Genomic DNA, 25,891 nt, shown 5'->3' with positions numbered 1-25,891 from the left:
GATGTAGTTTTGCTGTTCGTTTAGAGTAATTCCATGGTGCTTCTGAAAGGGGATGTTCTACTGCCTCTGTGGTGTGGCACCACATTGCATGGTGGTGCCAGGACGGTGACCAGGGTACGGATCCACCTCAAAGCTGGCTCAGCAAAGATCAGTTTTCAGCTGCAGTGGGTGGTGTGACTACTATGCAGCTACAAATACACTGTACACTCTTGCTGGGTAGTGGGAAATGTGGGAATGAGTGGTTAAAAGGATGGTGTGGATGCAGGCTTCCACATCATCAGTGCTTATGGAAGGGTTAAAATGATGGTGTGATCATAGTCCGTCTCCAGCTTTGCTTTGTTCCCTTGGAGATGCAAATATCTTGGTTTTTCAGTGTAGGTGTCTTGTTCTGCATTTAACTGAATGTTAACCCTGCACAGAAGCAAGGAGTTGTAATGCTTCTCTTCCCTTTTGGAGATTCAGCATCAAAATTTCACTGTCAAGTGTCTTCATTCATAGAATCATAGAATAGTAAGGGTGGGAAGGGACCTTAAAGATCATCTGGTTCCAACCCCCCTGCCATGAGCAGGGACATCTTCCACTAGACCAGGTTGCTCAGAGCTCCATCCAACCTGGCCTTGAACCCTGCCAGGGAGGGGGCAGCCACAGCTTCTCTGGGCAACCTGGGCCAGGGTTTCACCACCCTCCTGGGGAAGAATTTCTTCCTAATATCTAAACTAAATCTGCCCTCTTTTAGTTTAGAGCCGTTCCCCCTTGTCCTATCACTACACACCCTTGTGAAAAGTCCTCTCCATCCTTCCTGTGAAGTTCTGTTCCATTATCCATTTGTTAAACTGCCAAACTGTACTTGGTACATCTGAATGCAAATAGTTTGGGTCTTGACTGATACAGGACATAATGCTAGTCAGTCCTTCTAGGGGTGAAGATGGACTGAGGGCAACTGATCCTCTGCCATCCAAAAAGAAGCTGTCTTTTCAGATAATGTAACAGAAGGCTCCCCACTCCCCTGAAATAAAGCTGGTACGTATTCTCCTGCTTGAGCACCAACAGTTAGAACAGGATTTGTAAGGTTGTTTTAAGATGATTGTGATTTCTCTCAGCCATCAGTCATCCTACTACATTTGCCTATTACCTCTTGTACCTAGATTACAGATATAATCCATGTGCATTCAGTGTTTTTATTCTCTAACATTTTGTGAGACATTAGCCCATGTTCCTTGTCCCCAAGATCTACCATAACGCAAAGATGTAAAGAAAGAGCAGGTATTAATGAGCTTACTCTTTCCAGGTGTGATACACAACTTTAACGCAGAGGACGGGTAGTCTTGGCATAGTCTACTCTTCTGTACTTTGTGGCTTACTCCATGGCCTGATCTGAAAGGTAGAAATAACTATAACAAGGAAGCATTCCCTCTGTACCTGTATCCTAACGTTGGGTCATGCTGGTCAGGTCCCTGACTGGATTTAGTTGGCTTTCAAGGCTCCTACAGCCAGAATTTATCTAATTCATCTTAGTCAAGCTTGCAGATTTGTGTTTTGGGTTGGGGAAAACAGGGATGCAGGCTGTTTAACCTGCTTATCAGGCTTCTAGCACGAGCTTTTCCTATGCTTTGCTACTCTGGATCGTGCTTACAAAAAGTGAAGGTCTACTTTTAAGCTTAGCGCCACATCAGAGAGTTTTGCAAGAGGGAGTCAAAGTGGTTCTTGTAAGCTCGAATCCCAGATTTGAGTTCTTTTTCCATTCAGTGAAGTTCTTCCATCATTTTTGTTGAATCATCTAAGTTCTTAGCACTGGGGCATGCTGATGCCATTTCCAGTCTCTCTGTGCTCCGTGATGCTGGAAGCAGATTTAATAAATTAGTAGGCACTTTGTTTTTGTTGTCCAACGTCTCGTCCAATTTCTGTATGCCTTACCACAAACGCTGTGCTCCAGCAGTGTGGTGTGATACCCAGTGCCTGAACATGGGCATGCAGTGCCAAGAGGATGGCAGATAGGGCATGGGAGCTGTCGGAAGCCCATGCCCTTGAGGGGCAGCAGCTGGAGACCAGGTGAGATGTCCTGGGATGGCTGAACGGCAATAGGTTACCCCTGCGGCGAATGGAGCTTCTAGGGCATCTGTGAAACCAAGGACAAGGATGCACGGTGGAAGTTTAAACCATCTAAATGTAGAGGTCTACATGTAGATGTCTTCATGTGCCTTAGGTGTTTAAGGTCCCATTATAGATGGAGACTTAGTAGGTCTAGAACTGTGCAGGTGCTCCTGTAATGGACACCTACGCTGGCCAGCTGAATCGCAGATGGGATTTCCGTTGAATGTGAAGGGACGATAGGCACATACTTCTGTCCCCCTGTATTTAGGTGTCCTAATCTCTGACTGCATCCCAGAAATCTCATCTGTAAACAGATGCTTCCTTCTGAAAAGTTGTCCTGGAAGTTAACATCGCCAAGATGATTTGAGAGCCACCTGCCTGAAAAGGGCCAGCTTGCCCTGCTCCTCCCTTGGGTAGCTGCTGAGTTTGCCTCCTCCTTCAGTGAGCTGGGTCTGCTCAAAAACACCGGCAAAAAGCCCTGCATTCCTATGGTCAGCACTCTGCTGGCTTAACAGCTTGCCTTGGCTCTCTAAAGATGTTCACATGTGGCAGAGCCGGGACCGCCTTTTAGGTGGTGGAGCTGGATTGTAAAATGGGCTCGGTTTTTTCCCCGAAACCTCACCGCCGAGGCTGTTGGAGTTGGCTCCCGTTGAGTGGGGAGCCCCAAGAACAATACGCGCTCTCTGCCCTGTGTTTCGCCAGGGCACGTTGTATTTGTGTTTAAAGGAGAACTGCAACCGGGAGCGATGGTTCTGTTGAGCAGAAGAGCACTCTTTCCCCCCATCGCTATCACAAAGGGTAAAATGAATGTCTTGATGACTTTGGCATCGCACAAGAATGCTTAAAAAACCATTTGTTTTTCAGCTGGTCCTTTGACAGCAGCGCAGGCACTCAGCATTCAGGCCACGGCATCATGTTACTGTTGCCTGTATTCTCCAAGGTCAGACTGAATCCTTGCCTCTAACCATAAAAAAAAAAAAAAAAGGCAAAAATAAAAGGAGACAGCAGAGGTGCTGAGGAAGAAGGAGAGGAAGATGCATGTAGATGTCACCAGCAGCGCGTTTGGCTGCTGGCCTCATCTCTTTGGAAGCCTGTGGACCTCCCAGCCTTTCAGTCTCACATGCTCCTTTTTTCTTCATTGGCTTCGGCGCTGGGGCTGTATTTAAATGAAGAGCAAAGCAATGTGAAATCTCTGTGTTTTCATCGTTTTCCAATGCTGGGTGGTCCTGTAGACGTTCAAAGCCCGAGTGCTGTAGCGTTCTCCCACCTGCTGGGTGAGGTTAATGGATCTAGCGGTAGGGACCCTGTTGATACCTGCTGAGTTCACAGCATGCACCAGACTCCAGCAGCCTGCTTCATGTTGCACCTTCTCTGTTGTACTTCTCTGGTTTCGGAAGTTAATTAGCCTTTTTGTTTTTCTCTCCTTTACAGTTCCCTTCTAGGAGCGTGTCCTGTTCAAAATATCATTTCATTTTTCCTCATCCCTCATATGAAGCAGTGTTCAAAAGGAAGGCAGCACTGATGTGAATTGAGTCACTTCGTACAATAATGGCAAAAATATGGCATATAAATAATCCTGAGTTGTTACTAGGGAAAGAAAAGTTGTAGAAGCAATGTTTTCTGTGTTGGCTTGTGTTTTCTCAAGCATTTAGATACTCAGGATGCTCCAAATTCTGTTATGAAAATGCCGTACTTGAAACGTTCTTCAGTACATTAGCAGTTCTTCAGGTAACAAGTTTAGATTAGGAGTACGAATATTATGTATAATATTAGAAAGTCTTTGGGTTTGGAGAGAGATTTGCCCTGTCCCTGTTGCGGCTACTAGTTTGGCTTCCATTCCTCTAAAAGAACAGAAACTTCCAGCACAGGTGTAGATCTGGCACTCTGGGACATGGTTCAGCAGGCAGGGTGGTGTTGGGGTGATGGTTGGACTTGATGATCTGAGAGGTCTTTTCCAGCCTTGATGATTCTGTGGTTCTATGACAAGTGGCAGTGATGATTTATCTGTAAATCCGTTTATTGCAGGTAGGAGAGAGCCGTTACTCAAACTTGTTTCTTGCTATATTTAACAAAACAATATTTCTACCGAATTTCGCATTGGTTTGGTGATAAGAATTTCTCTCAGTGGTTTGTGAAATTCAGGTACCTTTTAATGAGTTCAAAGCACTTGTAAATCAAAGAATGGAGGCTTGAATAGCTATAGATGTTGCACTTGCATGAACAAGGTGAACTTGCTTCAAAATAAGCTGTTGACTGAGAGTCAGCTGGACCTGTTTTTGCACAAACTTATTCTCTTGAAATTTTCTCAAGTTTCTTTTCTCTTGGAGCACAAATTCGGGTGCTAATGCAGACTCATTCCTGGTGTGCAATCGTCCCAATTTGTTTGTCAAAATTTATATTGGTCACCGGCGGTAGTTGAACTCCAGAAGTATTTTAGGTTTGAAATATCAACTCTTACCGAAATGTCAGTTGGGTTCAAGCTGCTTTTCCTTTACAGAAAATATTTTGTGGCCAATACTTTGCCGCGAACTGCTTTGAAATACGTGTGCACCGATTTCAGAACTATCGCACTTTTTAGATGATGTTGGAAGCAGCCGGTTTTTCTGCTTGGCTTAATATTTTATGCTAATCAAATGATAAAGAAAGTAAAGCTCTCAATTATGCATTTTTATCTGTCTGGATAGCCAGCTATTTTTATTCACCTGGAAAGCAGCCAAAATTTTTTGATGCTTCCAATGATGTGGCGTTCGCAAAAGCACGATAGGCTGATACGCTTTTTCAGGTACCTTTTCAGATCAGATAAGCACAAGCTTTCTCATATTCCCTGGAATTAAGGTAATTAATTTTCTAATTTGTTTTGATCTTAACTACTTAAGGATGCTGCTTGCTGAGAACGTAGTGTAAAACGCCTCTAAAGGATGCGTACGTTACGAGAAGTGGCAATTGGATTTTGCAGCTGCGCTGACGTTCCGCTCGGTGCCTGGGGAACGCTCGCCCAGTCCCCGGCGCGAGATGGACCGTGTTTTCCTGCCGTTACACTGCTGCTTCCTTCGCTACAAAATGAGTTTTTGGAGAATGGATAAATGAATCTTCTGCTGTCATTTAAACTTAATTAAAAATCCATACTGCTAAGAAATTTGTGCCATATTTTTCCTGTATCGTGAATGAACAGTCTGCTTTTCACAGTTATTTCTAACCAAACTTTCTATGTAGCCGAATTAATTAAGTCCTGAGAACAGATTATATTAGGGGAAATTAAGCTCTAAGTAAGCAAACCATTAACAATTACGGTACTAAATTGCCTGTGACACAGATTGGTCAGGTTTAATAGCATAAAGTGTTTCCAGCTTGGGAGAAGTAAATTGCAGAAGCCAACCTGGGCTTTTCTTTTAATCCGTGTCTGAGGTACGGGCCCTCGCCTGGTCTTTGCGAGAGAAGAGCTCCACCAGGCAGGCAAAAGAACCGCCACTGGTAATGCATTTGTAGTGCTTCTGTTGGAAACGAACCCAGATTTTCCTTCTCTGTTGTATTTCCTACACTGCTGTCACCAAAAAATGAGAAGCCCTTCTCCTGGAATGGCTTAGCGATGAGTTTGCAGTCCAGTTAATCTTTCATAGAACCTGTCCTTAGTTAAAGTTAGGAGATACGTGCTGCTTCTTCAGATTCTAACTGGAGCAAGCTTTGGTTTCCGTCACAAACTGGCCCTAATGATCGTCTGCAGGGGACTGACCCCTTGATGATTTGTTTATGCTGTTAATTTGCTTTTTCTACAAGAGGATTTTTAAATATAAGCTGTAGTTAGAGAATAAGGTCTTTGTTTTGAAACGCATCTTTTATAACAGGTCAGCATCATAGTTCTTCTCAGACCATATTTCTGTATGCTGTATATATTACAATTTCTGTATGCTGTATATATTACAGGTTTGTATTTTGGGATGTGATGTTTTCGTAAGAATATTCTTTGCCTTAGAACTACCAGAATAGTTACACGAATATAAACCTGTCTCGGTTACCATGCACTGAGTTTTCAAATAAAAAGTGAAATCATGCTCACATTCTTTTTCTCAGCAGAAGGCTGTTGGGAAGCACTTTATAAGAAAAAAGTCAGTAAGAATCTATGTGTTTTCTTGTCTTCTGTAGGCAGTAATATTGAGGTCACGAGCATCTGGTCTGCAGGTTTCAAATGAGCTTTCCGGCGATGCAGAAGTTATGTGCTGTGAAGGAGCTTTCAACTTAAGAGCATTTAAATATATTTAGAAGAAAATTATTTTGGGCAGCTTCTATGCCAAGTTATGATGGATATTTAAAGCAAATATGATAAGAGAAGGTGTTCTAGGGAACAGAAATCCAAGCAATAATTCATTTTGCATATATTCGTGACTTTTGCAGTGTGACTGTTGCTGGCAGAAGAGATTTGTATTTGTGCTAATGATGCTGCAGCGTGCGGTTTATTAAGGAAAAAAAAAAAAACCGAAACCAAATGATGCCTGAAGTGAATTTAATATCCGTGGAAAGCTTTTGTAAGAGCAGATTTCAGTTTAGTTTTGCAATAAATCCCGTTACTTCATGAAAGAGTTAAAACCCTGTCGTGGTGCCGAGGTTGACGGTCAGAGGAAATAGGAGGTACCTGGAGAGACCTGCGGGTTGCTAATGTGGCAGAAGTCGCCCGGCTGTTGGCTTGCCTCCCCTCTGCTTTGTTATTTTTAACCCAGCTCCCTAATCTTTCCTTCTGCCTCTCACCACCTCCCAGTTTCCTCTTCGCTTCTTTCTTCCCTCTGGTCTTTGTCCAAAATATTGGGTTGTTTTTCCACTTCTCTGTGCGGGGAAGGGAGCCGAGATGAATGCCGTGGCTGTTTGTACAGGATCGGTTCTCTTCTGTGTCTCGTGCCTGCTCGCTGCTCTTGGTGTAAGTCACTTACAGAGAGTTTGATGTACGAGTATTGTTTGAGTAGGAGCGTGAATTTTGCACTTTTAAACCTTGTACTTTGGGCTACTGTGTGTACAGTAATTAAAGATGCTCGATTTTTAGCGCTGTGAAACTGCTGCATTCTGACTTTTTGGACTAGTGCTTTCTCCAAGGTTGTTAATGTGCGCTGAAGACCATTCCTTGAACATTGCTGGGAGAGAGAAGTTGCTTGTTCACATTCATTTTTTGGATATATGATTTCAAAATAATGGGAAGTTATAGTTTGCTTTCTTTTCCCTCAGAATATTCCAGTGCTTTTTCTAAACAGTGGTGAAAAACGTTAACTTAAGACGTATTTCACTGTAAATTTTTCATCCCAGCAACTCTGCATCTTAAATCTGAATTTTCAGTAAGTAATAGAAAGTATTTGCTTCTCTTTTGCAGATTGCATTCTCACAACACAGCAACTTTATGGACCTGGTGCAGTTCTTTGTGACGTTTTTCAGGTACTTTTCATTTAAGACGGCTCAATGTTTCTTCTTTAGGAAAGATGTTTGGTTTTCGTTGTTCATATTGTTTTCTTGTTTTTTTTTCTTTAATTAAACATCCTGCTTACATCACACCGTAGAAAATGAAAATCCCTACCACATTTAAAGTATTTAATTAGGAAATATGTTAAGAAAATTGTCTGTCTTTGCAAATGGATCTTGTCCTGTGCAGGCAGGGAAAGGGGGGTTGGTGGTTGGGAAGGCCTTTTGAAATGGAGAAGTTACTTCTAAAATGGTAGAGAAGACACCTTTGGAGTTACCACATCATATAAAAAATGTAAGACTTAGAGGAACTGCAGATATTCACACATCGTCAGACACAAATCATAAATTGAGGAAGTGATTTTGCAAAGAGTTAAGCGGGGACTAATTTCAAACTCTTTAGGTAGCACCTTTTGATTTTAGACTGAACTCTGAAAATATGTCAAGTTAAACAGAAACAGACGTTTCGACACAACTGAAGCCAAATACTCTCCTGTCCTGCATGAACTGCTTGGGGAAGTTCATTCCTTAGTGTGAAGTAAACTGATGGCTCCCCAGGAGCTGGAACCAACAGAAGCAATTTCAGTAATTGTTTCCTCTTCCGTACTCCAAAAAATGGAGATGAGGAGCTACTGGAGAGAGTCCAGCAGAGGGCTACGAGGATGAGGAGGGGACTGGAGCATCTCTCCTACGAGGAAAGGCTGAGGGAGCTGGGCTTGTTCAGCCTGGAGAAGAGAAGGCTGAGAGGGGACCTTCGAAATGCCTCTAAATATCTGCAGGGTGGGGGTCAGGAGGACGGGGCCAGACTCTTTCCAGTGGTGCCCAGCGACAGGACAAGGGGCAACGGGCACAAACTGAAGCAGAGGAAGATCCAGCTGAAGATGAGGAAGAACTTCTTCCCTCTGAGGGTGATGGAGCCCTGGCCCAGGCTGCCCAGGGAGGCTGTGGAGTCTCCTTCTCTGGAGATATTCCAGACCCGCCTGGCCGCGGTGCTGTGCAGCCTGCTGTGGGTGACCCTGCTTGGGCAGGGGGTTGGGCTGGGTGACCCACAGAGGTCCCTGCCAACCCCTACCATTCTGTGATAGCCCTAACAAAGAGGTTAAATGTCTCCCGAAGCGTAGCAGGCCGTCTCTTTAACGTTTCAAACTCTAGTGTATTAGTCTCTGTTTTAGGAACTATTAATATTCTGTAAATATAAAGCAATACTTGATCAATGAGGAGAGCTCCCTCAGGAGGGATATACGTGCCTGTTTACTTCAGATCTTACAACCTCTTTTAAAGTAGGCAATGTTATGCCCATTTTAAAATGAGCCATGGGAATAATATCTTGCTTTAGATTCCATGCTAAATTTAATTAAAGTGAGGAGCTCCAGATGGGTCCTTCAGACAAGTGGTTTACATCAATTTTTTTTCAGTACGTAGTACTCTGAGTGGAGTGTGCTTTACTACGATCCCAGGTAAACAGCAGGCTTGAACCACCACCCTGCTTCCCTTGGTACGGCATGTTTACTCCTGGATCAGACTTAAGCATTTGTTCTGCTGAATTCATCACGGTCAAGGTCTTCCCTAAAAATCTTTGTGGCAGAACAATTAGAAGAACAACAAATAGGGAAGCAGTTGGTTCCTCAGTTCCTTTTTAATGGCCCAAGATCAGTCTCCGCTTTAGAAACTGTCCGTTAGTTCTTCCCAGACCCAGATCCACCTGCATGTGGGAGTTTGAAACTCTTCAATACGAGGGATTCCTCCCGTTCTGTTATTGAAGGAGAATCACGGTTTGAAGCAGGAGATGTGTGCGTGATGCATCTCAGTGAGCACATGCGACTGAAAATACGTGTCCAAAAGTTAGGAGATTGAAGAGAGTCAGCGGTGATTTTACCTTCTCTCCCTCACTGCTATCACGTGGATCTCCTTCAGATTTTCGCTGCGGTGTTATTGAACATCCGAACATACCACAGGAGTAAGAACGTGTGTGTTTGGGAGAAGACCGTTTATTGGTGTTTTCCAATCCAGCATTTATAATGCATTAAAAATTCTTTGATTCTTTAACTGTAACTACTGCTAAGTTCCTCTCCCAGTATTTCATTTCACAGTCACTAGAACTCGCTAAATAACCAGTGTGTTGGAGCAGCAGGATTCGTCTCCGCTGTCTGTAGGGGAAGCTGTTGAAGCGCTTGCATTTTTAACACTCTAGGGTGCATTTCATAATTACAATTGAATCCAAGTTAGACCATAAATAAGTACTATCCGATAGCCCCCTCTGATGTTAATGAGTTAGAGTTGGCTGAAAATTTGCACGCTAAGTAGAAGCAATGAACACGCTTTCTGCAAAGCCTGAAGTCAGTTGGTAAAACTGCCTTTGAGATATAGGCCACCTCGAAGTCCAAAACTCAGATACATCTCAATTGTTTGAGTGTAATGGGCACAAAAAGAGACCTTGTCCTGGAAACTGGGTGTTTAGAATGACCTTCTGTTGGCACGTTCGAGGGTCTTGCTTCATTTTGCTATTCTGCAGGCAATTTTGAAATATTTTCTGTGCTGGTGAGGTTGTGGCACGTTTCCATCTTCTAGAAGCCACCTTCTCCACTTTGTTGTAATCCCATCCAAAACACGCTCCTCTGCCATGCTACTGGAAGAAACAGCTGGGCGTTGAGGTGCATGGGGAACCCTACAGGGAAACGGGGGGTTTAGACTCCCAGTTTCATTGCTGACATTTGTGATGATTTAGGTCAAGCCAGTCCCTCCAACAGGCACTGGAGTGAAAAGCTGGATTACTAAAATGAGGAGGGGACTGGAGCATCTCTCCTAGGAGGAAAGGCTGAGGGAGCTGGGCTTGTTCAGCCTGGAGAAGAGAAGGCTGAGAGGGGACCTTCGAAATGCCTCTAAATATCTGCAGGGTGGGGGTCAGGAGGACGGGGCCAGACTCTTTCCAGTGGTGCCCAGCGACAGGACAAGGGGCAACAGGCACAAACTGAAGCAGAGGAAGCTCCAGCTGAAGATGAGGAAGAACTTCTTCCCTCTGAGGGTGACGGAGCCCTGGCCCAGGCTGCCCAGGGAGGCTGTGGAGTGTCCTTCTCTGGAGATATTCCAGCCCCGCCTGGCCGCGGTGCTGTGCAGCCTGCTGTGGGTGACCCCCAGAGGTCCCTTCCAACCCCGACCATTCTGTGTGATTCCGTGTGATTACCGGACTCCAGCGCAGCTTCATTTATGGCGTAGCATGGGCACTGGCCACACCGATGCTCTCTGAGGTGCACGGAGTTGCAGAGGGGCCGGGAACCTGGCCGTGCATTGAAACCACATCAGGCACCGTGGAGTAGCACGGGGTGTGGCTGCTGGATTTGGTTTCCCTTTCATTTAAAAACTGGGCTACTCTGGGTGACAGGGGTGTGCCTCACATTCAGGGGTGCTGCTGGACTCGTGGAGCTCCTTCTGGGATCGGTGTTCTGCACGCAGCCGGGCGGGTGGCCGTATGTTACCATTATTTTCTTTTGCAACACGTTCTCGTTTAATTTTAAGCTGAGGAAATGTCAGTCGGTAAAGGCTGGGTAGAATGGTGAAGCTATGGGGTCTTTAATATTGCATTATAATTGGAGCTGCAGGAGGAATGATACTCTAACCCTTGTTAACCTTTGTAAAGCTAAATGAATTGCAAGCAAATCATGTTTTTTATGTTTCCTCCTCTTTTCATAACAGAGCTCTTTAATTTACAAATCTTGCTGTTGTCTTTCAGCAGACAGCTTGAGCTATTGTGACAGTCTCTGGTAAACATTTTTGCTAGTATCTATGCTTGCCTGTTTTCCAAAAAATCTACTTATGCCACCACACCTATCTACAATAGGTATTTCTCACCAGTGTACCTTTGCGTACAGAAGATGTGGAAGTATTTATTATTTGAATACTTGGCCTTCTAAACTCACATTGCTCACCAATAATCCTTTTTCTTCCTTTTATTAAAAAAAAAAAAAAGCCTCTGTATTTCTTTCTTGCTCTCTGCCTTATTGGCCAGTTCTGTAGAGATTTTTAAGAGGAGTATTAAGAACAGTTTGACTGAAATAAGGATATGTAAGCACCAGAAGAAACAGCAGAACAAGAGTTGAAACCAAGGCTGATGTTCTAACCGGTGACTCTGTTGGCTGTAAAGCAGTCAGCAGTCATGCTGGTAACCCTGCAGCTTGGCAGGAGGAGACCTCTTGCTCCAAAATCTAGGAGGGTGGCAGGAAGGTTGACAGCACATCACTGCTGCCATTCCTCTTCCTAGTTTGGCAGCCCTGAGAAACTCAAAATGAGGAGATGGAGGTGTTGACCAAGAGATTCACCTAAAAGGTGAGAAGACTGAACCAAACTGAAGCCAAAGGGTCCTGCCAAATAAGCTGTTGAGGCCTACAGGGTATAAAAGATCTAGAAACCCTATAAACCAGGTTTGCTGTCTCCAGGAAAGAAGCTGGAAGATGTGGCAAGGGCCTGACAGCCATCATCCCGTGTCCTCTGTGTGGGAGATGCAAGTGATGTTGGCCAGACCAGCTGGCCAACACACTGGCGATTTGTGGATGTGAGAGTGTGAATGGGTATAATCGATTCTTCTCTGACGGTTTGTTAAATATTATCACCTTCAGCCTGGAGAAGAGAAGGCTCTGGGGACACCTTGTAGCAGACTTTCAGTGCTTAAAGGGGGCTTATAAGAAACACGGGGACAAACCTTTCAGCAGGTCCTGTAGTGATAGAACAAGGAGTAATGGCTTTGAACTACAAGAGGGGAGATTTAGGCTGGATATAAGGAAGAAATTTTTTAGGATGAAGTGTGTGAGGCACTGGACCAGGTTGCCCAGAGAGGTGGTCGATGCCCCATCTCTGCAAATATTCAAGGCCAGGTTGGACGGGGCTCTGAGCAACCTGATGCAGTTGAAGATGTCCCTGCTCATTGCAGGGGGTTGGGCTAGATGGCCTTTAGAGGTCCATTTTGACCCAAACTATTCTGTGATTCTATTCTGTGATCTCATCCTGAGCTTTGTTACATTGATTTATCATAGACCTCTCAAGTCTTCTACTGCGTTTCTGTTCTGTGTCCTCACGTGCAGAGTTCACCTCATTTCTTGGCTGCTGTATGTCTCATCTTTCATATCTGCTCTTGAAACGTCCTTCTAGGGGTGTTCAGTGCTGACTTCAGTCCCATCGTAGCCTTACAATGATTATGAGGGAAAGCGGTGTATTTCTCGAATGGAACAGAAGTTGTAAGTTTTGTGTTTTCGTGGTGGCACATGAAACCTCTACTGAGGTGTGAATATCTAATGGTGTAATTTTACTATGGTGCAGATAATTGGACTTGTTCCTCAGACAAACTTCAGAGGGAGCAGTGTTTGTCTCCGAACAACGGTCCGGCAGATGGTTTAGTGTGCTATATATTGTATTTCCTGGCTGTAAACATTTGCCCAGGTTCTGTGATTCTGTGGGAATGGCCTGTTGCAATAATTCAGACCAGGAGTTGTGCTGCAGATACTTTATTTACTCTTTTTGTTTATTAAATATTTTCTTACTGCCGCAGAAATGGCATTACTATATATGTGCCTAAAATACAGTGTGAATCACTTCTTTCTTCCCCCAAGGAATAGGAGGAGCTTGGGTAGATCTTCACATTATTTCTAACAAGGTGAAGTTCAGCAGTTCACCATACATGACTGACTTCATTCCATGTTGTCCTCATCACTGTTTACTGTGTCCTCCACAATGATCACACACGGACCACAGCAGTGAGGCCATTTGGGCTCTCCTCCATTAATTAGTCCCATCATTAACTGTGCCCATTTGTGCTGTTGGCCTCTAAAGTCTCCTGTGACTGCGTAGTGGTTTGGGGTGTGATAGAACCACTTTGAGTTTTTACATCTTAATTGAGCTGGATTTAGTTTATAGGTTTGACACCTGAATTTAGGTTTCTGCGTGTGTTGTGTCGAAGCTGCTCTTCTAGTCAGTGCAGGTCATGGACAACAAAGAGCAGGGCAGTTATCAGACGTAGGTGTTCACTTGAGGGTGAGCCACGTAGTTCTCCACAGATCGCTGCCTGTAATTCGTTTGGGTATTTCTCATGAGTTGACAAGATGAGCAGGTTAGTGCAGAGACTGCGGAAGAGGAGAGCTGAGAGTGGAAGGAGTCTCCAGGGCCAACGCCATGCTTGGTCCCTGGTCCCACTCAAAGCTACAGCCTTCTTGGATGTCCCTGCCTTCCTGAGTAGCTGGTTCTCACGCCTGAAAATAGTATGAGGGAAAAACCTCCAAAACATAGGTCAAAATATCACTGCTTTTCATTCCAGTCTCATCATGTGTCCCATGATTTTTGGGGTGTTTAGTTAAAACTCCATCCTCTAGACCTGCAAGATGACTTTTCCCCTTTATTTGATGTTATGCCCTTGGTGATAGCATAGAAGGAATTGGAAATCTGAACCCTAAAAAGCAAAAAAAAAAAAAAAAAAAAATAAAAACAGCCCAACCAAAACAGCAAATATATGAATACCTGCTTTCCCAAAAGACCTCAAACCTCTAGTTAGACTGTTCTTGTGTTTATGGAATCTGTCACCAGTTTCCAGTTCTGTGCTCCCCAGTTCAAGAAAGATGAGGAGCTACTGGAGAGAGTCCAGTGGAGGGCTACGAGGATGAGGAGGGGACCGGAGCATCTCTCCTACGAGAAGAGGCTGAGGGAGCTGGGCTTGTTCAGCCTGGAGAAGAGAAGGCTGAGAGGGGACCTTCGAAATGCCTCTAAATATCTGCAGGGTGGGTGTCAGGAGGACGGGGCCAGACTCTTTCCAGTGGTGCCCAGCGACGGGACAAGGGGCAACGGGCACAAACTGAAGCAGAGGAAGTTCCAGCTGAAGATGAGGAAGAACTTCTTCCCTCTGAGGGTGACAGAATCACAGAATGAATTGCAGAATCACAGAATGGTAGGGGTTGGAACGGACCTCTGTGGGTCATCTAGTCCAACCCTCCTGCCGAAGCAGGGTCACCTACAGTAGGCTGTAGAGGACCTTGTCCAGGCGGGTCTTGAATATCTCCAACGGAGATATTCTGTGACAGAGCCCTGGCCCAGGCTGCCCAGGGAGGCTGTGGAGTCTCCTTCTCTGGAGATATTCCAGCCCCGCCTGGCCGCGGTGCTGTGCAGCCTGCTGTGGGTGACCCTGCTTGGGCAGGGGGTTGGGCTGGGTGACCCACAGAGGTCTCTGCCAACCCCTAACATAACTGTGATACTGTGATACAGGGTGTCACAGTGGTTGTGCTAGCCAAGAAGTAGATTTTTAGAACAGACACAAGAAAAATGGTATCACCTGCCGCAAACAAGGTGGGTTGTGGCTGGTTAAACCTTGCTGTTGTCTTCAGCAGAAAGATGAGGTCGTCGGTCTGGCCGTCAGATCTGTTGGTTTGCTGTCAACTGCAGGTAGCTCTTTGGCAAGGGCCAGCGGTGCAGACCACGTGCACTCCTTCAGCATTATGTACTTGTTCCAATTATTTCGAGGTTTAATGCAGCAAGTACTTAAAAATGTGTCCTATAACTCTCCAGCATATTAAAATTGACTTTTAAATAGCACTTAAATAGTTTCCAATTCATCAAAATAATTTGGTGTGCATTTCTAGTAATCATTGCAGTGCTTTCTGAAATCATTGTGACCTACATATGTTAAAGTATATTGGTATTGAAGCTGCTGTATATTTTGGCATTTAAAACTGCCATATTTTACTAGCAATTCTGATGTTGATAAACATTGTGGGGGAGTTTAATAATTGGGCCCTAATATGCCAGATGGATTTTCTTCTTTCCTCGTGAGAATGCATCGTAGCAAAGTGCTGATGAAGTTTTTCCAGCCGTTTAAAAATAAAAGTGTACTTATTTAAAGAGCTTTAAGGATACCTGGAGTGGAGAGAATATCCCCTCTGCCATGAAAAGGAGCTTAGAGTGTGGAATAAAACCAGACAGCGTGTTTGAAGTTCAGATTTCTGTGTCAAGGTGGGAATACCGGGCGGTATAAAGAGTGCTGAAGGCTTCTCAGCTAAAGATTAATGTGTGCGTCGGGGCCAGCTGAGGGGAGATTAGTTGTAACCATGTTGCTCATTTATTGTACTTAAATAATCTAAATAAATAATTAATAATTACTTAAGCTGTTTATCAAATAGAATATTGTCTGTAAAATGTAAATGTTACCTCGCTGTATTGCAATGTTTATGCTGCATAAGCATAAACTTTTATAATAGTTTATATATATAATTATTATATATATAGAGAGAGAGGGTTGATAGTATATAGGCCAATGAAAGGTGCAATGGGTAGAACCTGACCCAAATGAAGAGTCAAATTCAAATTTCCCTGGGATGTAAAGCTCTCCGGGGGGGCTCCACCTCTCTACATGGCTATTTTTCTTTCTGGTCTGGTTTCACATCGGAGTTTTCTGGTTTCCTCTTTTTCTGTGGAAGGACTGAACTGCTGGAATATTGGAGCGATCACTGGCCTTGGGAAAGTGGAAATGCAGCTGTGGTGGGTCAGGTGCAGCTGCTGGACGCGCTGTTACGTGCAGTTGCGGGACTGCGTGCAGACTGCACCGGGGCGTTATGAGCCAAGAACGTTTCTGTCCCCTGCTTTTCAGAGAGATGGATGAGGAGAAGCGATACAAAAGCGTTGGTTGAGGTGGGAGGAGGTGTAGAGAGAAGACTTGAGTGAACGGTGGAGTTCAGGGGTGAAGGAGGCTCTTGGTAGGCGACTGTTTTTGGAGGAGAAAGAAATGGGAGGAGAAGGAAAAGCAAGTCCTGCAGCGAAGGTTTATTTTTAAAGCCATTTGGAAATGGGTGGATATTCGTAGCTGGCAGAGAGATCGCCGAGGCTGGTCAGGAGAAAGCAGGGCAGAGCACGGCGGATGACCACGTCTCTGCCAACCTCAGGCTTTCGTTCCAAATCGTTTTCCAACACGGCTCTCGTTCTACGCAGCTCTTTCTTTCTGCTGCGTCCATAAATATGGATTTTACAATCCATATTTACAATTTACAAACAATTTACACTGTTGCTTTCCAAGAGAAGGTATGGAGGGGGAATAGAAAAATCTTTTTTTAAAGTGACTGATGTGAGGGCAGATCTCCAGCAGATAGATCTCTACTTGGCTCTCCCCCCGGGGCTCTTCCAGCAGGTGATGGGCTGCAGCCCAGCAAGCGGGCGCTGCCTCTTCTTCCTCCCCGAGTGCTGCCAAGGGGAGGTTGTGCAAGGGGGAAAAATCTCTTTCCTGAGTGGCTTTATGGCTTTTGTGGGTGTTTGCTGCCTCCTTGTGACAGTACCAAGACGTGTGGTGCTGGTCCTTGGAAATACGGGGCACTGTCCTGAGCGTTTTAGCCAGAGTTTTTATTAGTCTTGAATTGTCAGTTCCTCGCTGTGCTTTCTTCAGAAGGTCTTGGCTGTGGTGCCAGGAGTGAGGTAGGAGAGAGAAACCTATGAAGGACTCTGGCGCGTACAGTCTTGTGCGATGTTGCATTTTGGAAAGGGGATTTAAGACAAGGCTGAAGGTGATCCTCTTAGTTCTCCCCTCAGTTTTGTTCTCCAAGGGAGTAAATGGATACGTAGGGAGACACCAAGTTCACATCAACCAAAAATGAGAAGTCCATACCTGATGTTTACAACTTGCTGTGGTCACATTTTTCCTAAAGAGGAGCAATCTTCATAGGAGTTCAGCACGTTTTGATGTGTGTCGCTGTCTGGTAGATACGTGGGAATGGAGCACAGAAGTCTTCCAAGGGTCACCTTCAGAGAGGTGAAGATCTCAATCACTTTGCTGGTTGTGGATGGCACAACACAGCTTCGTCTGTATGCTTGGCCTCTCGGGAAACTCCTCCTGCAGGTAAATCTCTCTACAATGGGTCTTTGTCACACAGAGGTGCTGGAGATGGATGTAGCATCTGGTCTTTTTCCTCTGCCCTTTGGATTTCCATCTCCTTCCCCCAGACAGAGGGGTATCAAGCAGGCAGACTGGGGTAAGCCATGGCAGTAGCCATTTCCCACAGGCTGCATCTAAAATGCTTTATCCCGAGATGGAGCTTCTCGCTGGAGTCACGACATGATCGCGATCTCCTGGCGGGCGTTGTGCTTTGGCAGCCTGTCCTGGGGATGCCTGCAGATGTTTTGGATATTGTTGTTTTCATGGACAAATGAACTGTGGAGCCAGGAACACTTTTCCCCACTGCCTGGAAGATTTTGTTGTATTTCCACCCTCCATTTATACAACGATGTTAAAACGTTACTGAAAAGAAAGCAGCCCAAAGATTCAGCTCGTGGGCTTAGCTGTGCTGGTTTTGCTGGTGTACATTTTGGATTTTTGCTCTTCAGGGAGCACTGTCCTCTCTGGGCCTCAGAGGTAGAGTAAACGCCGCACCGTAGCAAGACTTCAGGTTTCCTTGAGGAAAAGGGAGCTTAAAAGAAGGAAAAAGCTTACCCAAGCCGTTGAGTCAGCGTGGTGGCATTCCTGCCGTGGGAAGGAGTCCCCGGACAAATGTGGGCGCTCATGAACGTTGCTAGTCCATCACTGACCTCTGCCTGCTCAGGTGTGGCCGAAGTGAAAATCCATCTCGCCCAAACGTGACCTTGTCCGAGAGAGAAATACCATTTCCAGGTGGTACGGGTAGTCTGCTCTCACATTCGTACAGCCACGGGGAGCTCTGGGAAGGAAAGGGAAAGCTGAAGGTGTGAAAACCTCAGTCATCAATAATGCATGTTAGCTTCTTTATGAAAATAGCGATTAAAGATTTAATGTATATGCTTTACTAGTTAATGGGGGCACGTTGCTTTTTACTGTGGCAGGCAGTAGTAATCCAGTAGCTCTCAAAAAGGAAAATAAAATAGCCATTAAAAATGCTTGTCTAAACTGTGTTTGCAGAAGAATGGCCAGGCTTTTACGGTGAAATAATGTCAGATTTTAATATTTAGAGAAAACGTGGGGGAAGTGATTTGGAGTACATACCTCTTAAAATGAAAAAGGGCAAACAAATCTCTCTGTGATCCTGCTTAAATTTATAAAGAAATGGGCACCGTAGGAGGCTGTAAAAGCTGCGCGGACGTCTTAATGCTAAAGTCACGCAAATGCCAGTTTTTTAATATCACATATGATATGATAGTAAAACATGCTTCTGTACATACCCAAGTTTGAAAAATACAATTGCGTTGCCTGCTGGCTGCTCCTTGAGTGTCCGGTGCCCGATCACACGCGGTTTTCATAGAATGTAGGCTACGGGTAGTGATACGTAGTCGGGAACAGGCTCTTCTCTTGCATCTCACAGAATCACAGAATGGTCAGGGTTGGAAGGGACCTCTGTGGGTCATCCAGCCCAACCCCCTGCCCAAGCAGGGTCACCCAGAGCAGGCTGCACAGCACCGCGGCCAGGCGGGGCTGGAATATCTCCAGAGAAGGAGACTCCACAGCCTCTCTGGGCAGCCTGGGCCAGGGCTCCGTCACCCTCAGAGGGAAGAAGTTCTTCCTCATCTTCAGCTGGAGCTTCCTCTGCTTCAGTTTGTGCCCATTGCTCCTTGTCCTGTCGCTGGGCACCACTGGAAGGAGTCTGGCCCCGTCCTCCTGACAGTGGCTCCTGCTGTCTGTCCTTTTTTTAATGATAAATACTTCCCCATCTTTGCACTACCAAATAATCTGCCATTGTAGGGTAGGACTCCCAGTTGCTGAAGTGGTGCTTGAAGGACAAAATGTGCAGTCCCTTGCAGCTCGTGTAAGGTGAACGGCATGACGTTTTGAAGAGAGGGAACAGCAGGGAACTGGTGGGATGAGATGCTATCCGTCATCATAAGCTGTGGGTTTTTTGGTCAGCAGTGCAACTGTGGCTTCATGACCAAGCAGAAGAAGTCATAGAATCGTTAATGGTGGAAAAGACCTCTAAGATCCATCAATCCATCACCATCAATCCATCACCACCATGCCTACTAAACCACGTCTACACGACTTTTGAACACCTCCAGGGATGGGGACTCCACCACTTCCCTGGGCAGCCTGGTCCAATGCTTTTACAACTCTTTCAGTAAAGAATTTTTTCCTAATACCAAGTCTAAATCTCCCATCACCGTTGTGGTCACGGATATTTGTATGAGCAGGGCAGGAGAGCAGAGTGGAGACCACAGCGTTGTTTGGAAATGGGAAGCTCGGGGATCTGCGAAAAGGCTTGATTGCTGGAAGCGCAGCTGAGTTTGTTCTCGAAGGCAGGGAGCTTTGAGCAGTCATGCTCTAAACTCATTCTCAAAAGCCATTCTCCCACCTTGGTCTTTCCTGCGTGGCTGCGGGTCTCTGTTGGGAGCCCCGGAGCGGCGAGAACCGAGCCGTGCCCAGAGGCAGGGAGAGGGGCCCGCCGGGCCCCCCAGCAGCAGAAACCCCTGCTCCAGCCTGCAGAGCACAGCGGTCGGCGTAGATGGTGCATGTTAGGAAAGAAGTCATCTTATTCTGGTTGATCTTCCTTGAAGCGCCCTCTTTAAATATGCTGAAGTGTGGGGAGAAAGGTTGGGAGATATTTTCTCTCGCCCATCAGTGCAGTACTGGAGAAGAGAGGCTTTGACTGGGATTCCGATACACCAAAGGAAAAATTTTAATCTTGGAAAGCTTGTGTGCCTTGAAGTTGCTTATTACGTATTCAGTGTGATACGATCGTAACTGTCAATAGTCAGCTTTTATTATTATTATAACTGCTTTTTGTTAAATCTGCTGCTTTGCATTTTCCCTAGAAGTTGACAAACCCATTCATCCTTTTCTCCTCTTTAGATTTTAGAAAAGCAATATAGATGGGGGAAGTCACAAAATGCCTCTTGTTCTGCAGCAGCCAGTTAAAAGGAGTCCAGCCACTCTACGCTTCATCTTATTTTTGTAATTTGAAAAAGAGAAAATAATTTTCTCTGCTGCTTGCAGGGCGTTTCTTTTTGGGGTTATCCTCTCACTTTAAGTGTTGCCAAATATAGTCAATACTGGCTTTTGCAATTTGATTAAAACTTTCAGCCTTATTGTTCTGTTTTCCTGGTGAAAATCGGTGGATGTCATATAAAGAGGTCAAAGGAGTAACTTTCGAACGCAGTTTTCTCTGAAAAGAGACGCGCACCCTTCCTCGCCGGGCATGGCGAGCGCTGAGCTGCGCCCACCTTGCGCTGCGGTACCAGCTTTCACCAGAGCACCCCTAAGTAGGAAGTGAACTTTTTGTCTGGTTTTTTTTTTGATTTGCCAGAGTTTGTCGGCTGCCGTGATGTTATGAACAAGGACGATGAGATTTATTTTTTGTTTTTCTTCCTTTACAGTTGTTTCCTGTCTTTGCTCCTGGTGGCAGCTGTGGTTTGGAAGATTAAACAGAGTTGCTGGGCGTCGCGGCGAAGAGAGGTTGATAATTACAAAATTGAATGCTGTCTCTTAAATGCCTTTTTTTCTCATAGTTCTCTCTTGTATTTATTCACATATGCATAGCATTAACCTTCAGTTAAGGATAAGCACCACTAATCTATAAATGCTGCTGTTCAGGGATTTAGAACAGTGTACTTTTGATTACAGTTTCAGTGACAAATGATGCTATTTTAGTATGTATGGGTATATATATACAATACATATAAAATAGATAATATATATTATATGTTATAAGTCTATAATCTATAAATGCTAATGTATAAATGCTGCTCAGGGATTTAGAACAGTGTACTTTCAATTACAGTTTCAGTGACAAATGATGCTATTTTTGTATGTATGGGTATATATATACTATATATATAAAATATATATTTGTATATATATATTTAGTATAAACAGGGGCGAATGCTCTGCGTTCCCAGAGCTCGGGTTCTGGACTGCATAAATACAAACCCACCACAGATGAGGAGATTCTTTACATCTCTTTCAAAAGAGGAAAGTTCTGTGCTGAAGCTGGGAACCGCGTTAGCTCCTGCTTTAACCTTTTAAAAAAGGCGAATAATACCCATTTTCAAATTCGAAGCTTATCTAAATGTTTTGGGGTTGGCTGTGTTTGTTTTTTTTTCCTGGAACATAGTAGTGTAAGAGAAAGATGGGAGATGTCACCAACTCTTTGGAAAGCTGTAGTGTACCGCGTAGAAAGGCAACTTTCAGTGCTAGCACATTCTCCTCTTCACCGAGCCATTGGCCCTATCAGCTTCCCAACATTTTCTTGTTCGCAGCGTGTAAAAAAATGTGGGCTTTACACCCCCCAAAATATGGCTCCTCCTCGTTTATCCCTGATGATAATTTTTATTTCCACCACCCTTTTTTTCCTGCTTCTCAGTTGAAAGCTCATTTCATGTTACACCCTGAGCACGCAGGGTGCCTGAGATGAGATGGCCAGCAAGTTATCACTCAATAGCATAAAAAAAGGTGTCCTTATTTCTGATTTCGAAGCCTGAATGCAGCCATGTGTAGCAGAGCTGTGTGGAGAAGCAAGTCCTCTGTGCCGCGAGGCAGGCGGCCGCGCGTTCCTGGGGTTTGCTTGCTGTGGCAACCACTAAAACCATGGAAGGCAGAGCCCTGTGTGAGGTACAAAGATAGCAGAGGTTGGGCTGGGCTGCGCCTGGGATGATTTTTAGGAGCTTTTTCTTGTGCAGTGTGTTGACTTGTACGCGAAACGAGACAAGCCAGGCTTTATTCAGGTGAGTCCATGTGCACTTTCTATACGTAGGGGTCTGTACGTCAGCACCCGAGACCAGGTATCTTTTCCTGAGGAGTGAGGTGTGTTTCTGTCCTGCGCTGGATTTTAGGGTGAAACCTGCCCATTCCCGTAGATTTTCCTTCCAGCTCCCCTGCCGGGCTGAAGCCCTTGGCAGCTGCAGGCACCCAGCCGTGTAACCGTTCAACTGAAGGGTGTTTTATGCAGACGTAGTAGTTGATCAAGAGTATTCTGGGGATTCGTTTTTACAGTGTTGAAATCCTGTGCAAGTGTCCGTTTCATGCATATCTTCAGAAAAATCTCTATCTGGTTTTCCTTTGCAGTGCACTAGTGGGTGTAGTAAAAATTTATTCAATCTGAGCTCCCCTTTCTTATAATAAAGCAAGATGATGTCTGATGACTCTTTTACTCTTCTTCCTCTTTCTGCTTTGGATATTTTTGCTCTTACTAGCGAGCTCAAATGCAGAATATAGTCACTGGTTTTCAAACAGATAACCCTTAATCTTTGAAATAATGTAAGTCTATGAGGTTTTCCGTATTCTCTGAAGGTAGATAAATTTTGACTAGGGTGGCTGATTTTTTCCTGCTCACTTTCTTGCCAAGAAAGGAAGCTGGAGTCAGCATAGCATTCCCTCTTGGCTCCTGAGGTTAAATGTTATCTAGGAGCGTGTAAGGAATGTAGACTGAGAAGTAAATACTGTGCTTTGGAGCTCAGTTAGAATATTTTAGCAGTGGCCTAGATGAAAAATGTCTCTATAAATTAAGTTACATCCAGACTGATGCATGTTTTAAGGAAAAAAGCTGGAATACTAGCAACATATTGGCATGCTTTAGTCTTAAATTCTGTTTACATGTGTGGCTGTTGGACAGGCAGTTCATCACTGTGTTCTTTTGCTGGCAGATTCCTGTCTTTTGCTGTTATTTGTCTTGCTCCTTCTTTACATCTTCTGACTCTATCTTGTAGTTCGTAGATCTCAGCTATTCCATTCCTCTTTGTTAAAAGTACTATAAAACTTGAGGAAACTGTTTTAAATCTGTGCCATGCCATTATAGATACACAGACAAAGACTGTCTCCAGAAACAAAAGTCTTCCCAAGAAGCCTTTGGTTTTTTGGTATTACAGAATAATATTATAATCCTTTAAAGATCTTCCAGCCCAACCCCCCTGCAATGAGCAGGGACAGCTTCCACTAGACCAGGGTGCTCAGAGCTCCATCCAACCTGGCCTTGAATGTTTCCAAGGATGGGGCATCGACCACGTCTTTGGGCAACCTGTGACAGGTTTTCACCACCCTCAGTGTAAATAATTTCTTCCTTATATCCATTCTAAATCTCCCCTCTTTTAATTTAAAGTCATCACCCCATGTCCCATCACTCCCTGCCCTTGTCCCAGCCCCTCTCCAGCTCTCTTGCAGCCCCTCCAGGCACTGGCAGCTGCTCTAAGCTCTCCCCTTGTCCTTCTCCTCCCCGGGCTGAGCAGCCCCAGCTCTCCCAGCCTTTCCTCCCAGCAGAGGGGTTCCAGCCCTTGCACCATTGCTGGGGCCTCCTCTGGCCCCGCTCCCACAGCTCCAGCTCTGTCCTGTGCTGAGGGCTCCAGAGCTGGACGCAGGACTCCCGGGGGGTCTCAGCAGAGCGGGGCAGAGGGGCAGAATCCCCTCCCTCACCCTGTGCCCACACTACTGGGGATGCAGCCCAGGTCACAGTTGGCCTTCTGGGCTGCCAGTGCATGCTGTCATGTCATGTCCAGCTTTTCATCCCCAGCACCCCCAAGCCCTTCTCGGCAGGGCTGCTCTCCATCCCTTCATCCCCCAGCCTGTATTGATAATGGGGGTTGCCCCGACCCAGGTGCAGGACCTTGCACTTGGCCTGGTTGAATCTCATGAGGTTCAGACAGGCCCACTTCTCCAGCTTGTCCAGGTCCCTCTGGATGGCATCCTGTCCCTCAGGCGTGCTGACCACGCCACTCAGCTTGGTGTCATCTGCAGACTTGCTGAGGGAGCAGTCAGTGTGCTGCCTGTGTCACTAATGAAGATATTAAACAGCACCAGTCCCAGTATGGACCCCTGAGGGACACCATTCACCACACATCTCCATCTGGACATTGAGCCATTGACCACTGCCCTCTGGCTGTGACCATCCAACCAATTCCTTAGCCACCGAATAGATCACCACCCATCAAATCCATATCTCCCCAATTTCGAGAGAGGGATGTTGTGAGGGACTGTGTCGAAGGTCTTACAGAAGGGCAGACAGATCGCATCTGTAGGTCTTCCCTGGTCCACTGATGTACTCACCCCATCACAGAAGGCCACTGGGATGGTCAGGCAGGGCTTGCCCTTGGTGAAGCCACGCTGGCTGTCTCGAATCACCTCCCTGTCCTCCACGTGCCTCAGCATAGGTTCTAGCAGGATGTGCACCATGATCTTCCCAGGCACAGAGGTGAGGCTGACAGGTCCGTAGTTCCCAGGGTGCTCCTTTCTGCCCTTTTTAAACGTGGGCACAATGTTTCCCTTCCTCCAGTCACCAGGGACTTCGCCTGACTACCACGAGCTTTCAGATATTATGAAGAGTGGCTTGGTGACTACATCAGCCAATTCCCCCAGGACTCTGGGATGCATCTCATCAGGTCCCATCTGTACGTTCAGGTTCCTCAGGTGGTCACGCACCCGATCTGCTCTTACAGCGGGAGGCACTTTGCTCCCCCAGTCCCCATCTTGCTGTCCATCCACTTGAGAGGTGTGGGAAGAGAGGCTGCCAGTGAAGACTGAGGCAGATAAGTTGTGGAGTCCCTCGGCCTTCTCTTCATCCACCATTACCAGTTTGCCAGCCTTGCTCATCTGGGGGGTACGCTTTCTTTGGCCTTCCTCTTCTGGCTGACGTTCCTGTAGAAGCCCTTCTTATTATACTTAGCATCCCTTGCCCAGCTCAGCTCCAGCTGTGCCTTGGCCTTCATGATGCCATCCTGAAAAGACCGGGCAGCGTCCCTGTACTCTGCCCAGGATCCCTGTCCCTGCTCCCCCCACCTGGCCACTGCCTTCTTGCCCTTCGGTTTGACCAGCCGGTCGCAACTCAGCCAAGCCAGGCTCTTGCCTTTCTTTGTTGATGTCTTACACCGAGGAATTGAGAGCTCTTTCGCTCTGTGGAAAGCATCCTGATTAGCTAAGATGATTTTATAGCTTGCAGGGTTTTTTTATACGGACTCTCAATAAATCCTATCAAGGCTCCCTTTAAATATTAGTAGTTAAAGTAATGGTTAATAGCAATTTGCCACACTACAAGTTCTAAGTGTCCAGAAGTTTGCCCTGCTGTTCTGGGGGTGTTTCTGAAGCATGTGATTTTTAGATTTACCATTCTTCCTTTGGAGTTGGCTGCTCCGCTTGTTTTTCTCCATTACCCTTAACAGGAGTCTTGGGTCACATGCAGGCCAGACTGAGAAAACCAGATTTTGTTTTATCACTTTTTTTTCCTGTATAAACTGCTGACACAGTTGATGGAGACCACCTTGTCGACCTCCTCCCACCGTATTACAGTCTAGAGGCTGGGTGAAAAGAAAGGTGATTATGCAGCAGTGGCAGGACACCTGATTCAGACAGCATATTGTAAAATTTAATTGAATATGTGCTGCAGCCCTGGAGGAAGATACTTCCCTAGTTTGGGCTATATTTTTAGAAGCAGTCGAGTTACAATCACCTGTCTCCCATGGGTTGTGCTGTAGT

At 45.5% G+C, this 25,891-nt stretch overlaps 1 protein-coding gene across 1 annotated transcript in view; it reads left to right on the top strand.

Moving 5' to 3' along the window:
• The window catches only part of ATRN (attractin), a 187,386-nt gene that overhangs the window by 127,994 nt on the left and 33,501 nt on the right, over positions 1–25,891 (top strand). Inside the window, exons 25-26 of the mRNA XM_075420254.1 lie at positions 7,442–7,503; positions 20,812–20,890. Coding sequence (XP_075276369.1) covers positions 7,442–7,503; positions 20,812–20,890 — 141 coding nt within the window. The remainder of the gene's footprint in view (positions 1–7,441; positions 7,504–20,811; positions 20,891–25,891) is intronic.

Source organism: Opisthocomus hoazin, chromosome 5, assembly GCF_030867145.1.
Source record: "Opisthocomus hoazin isolate bOpiHoa1 chromosome 5, bOpiHoa1.hap1, whole genome shotgun sequence".
NCBI lineage: Eukaryota > Metazoa > Chordata > Aves > Opisthocomiformes > Opisthocomidae > Opisthocomus > Opisthocomus hoazin.
This window is presented reverse-complemented; position numbering and strand designations above follow the sequence as displayed.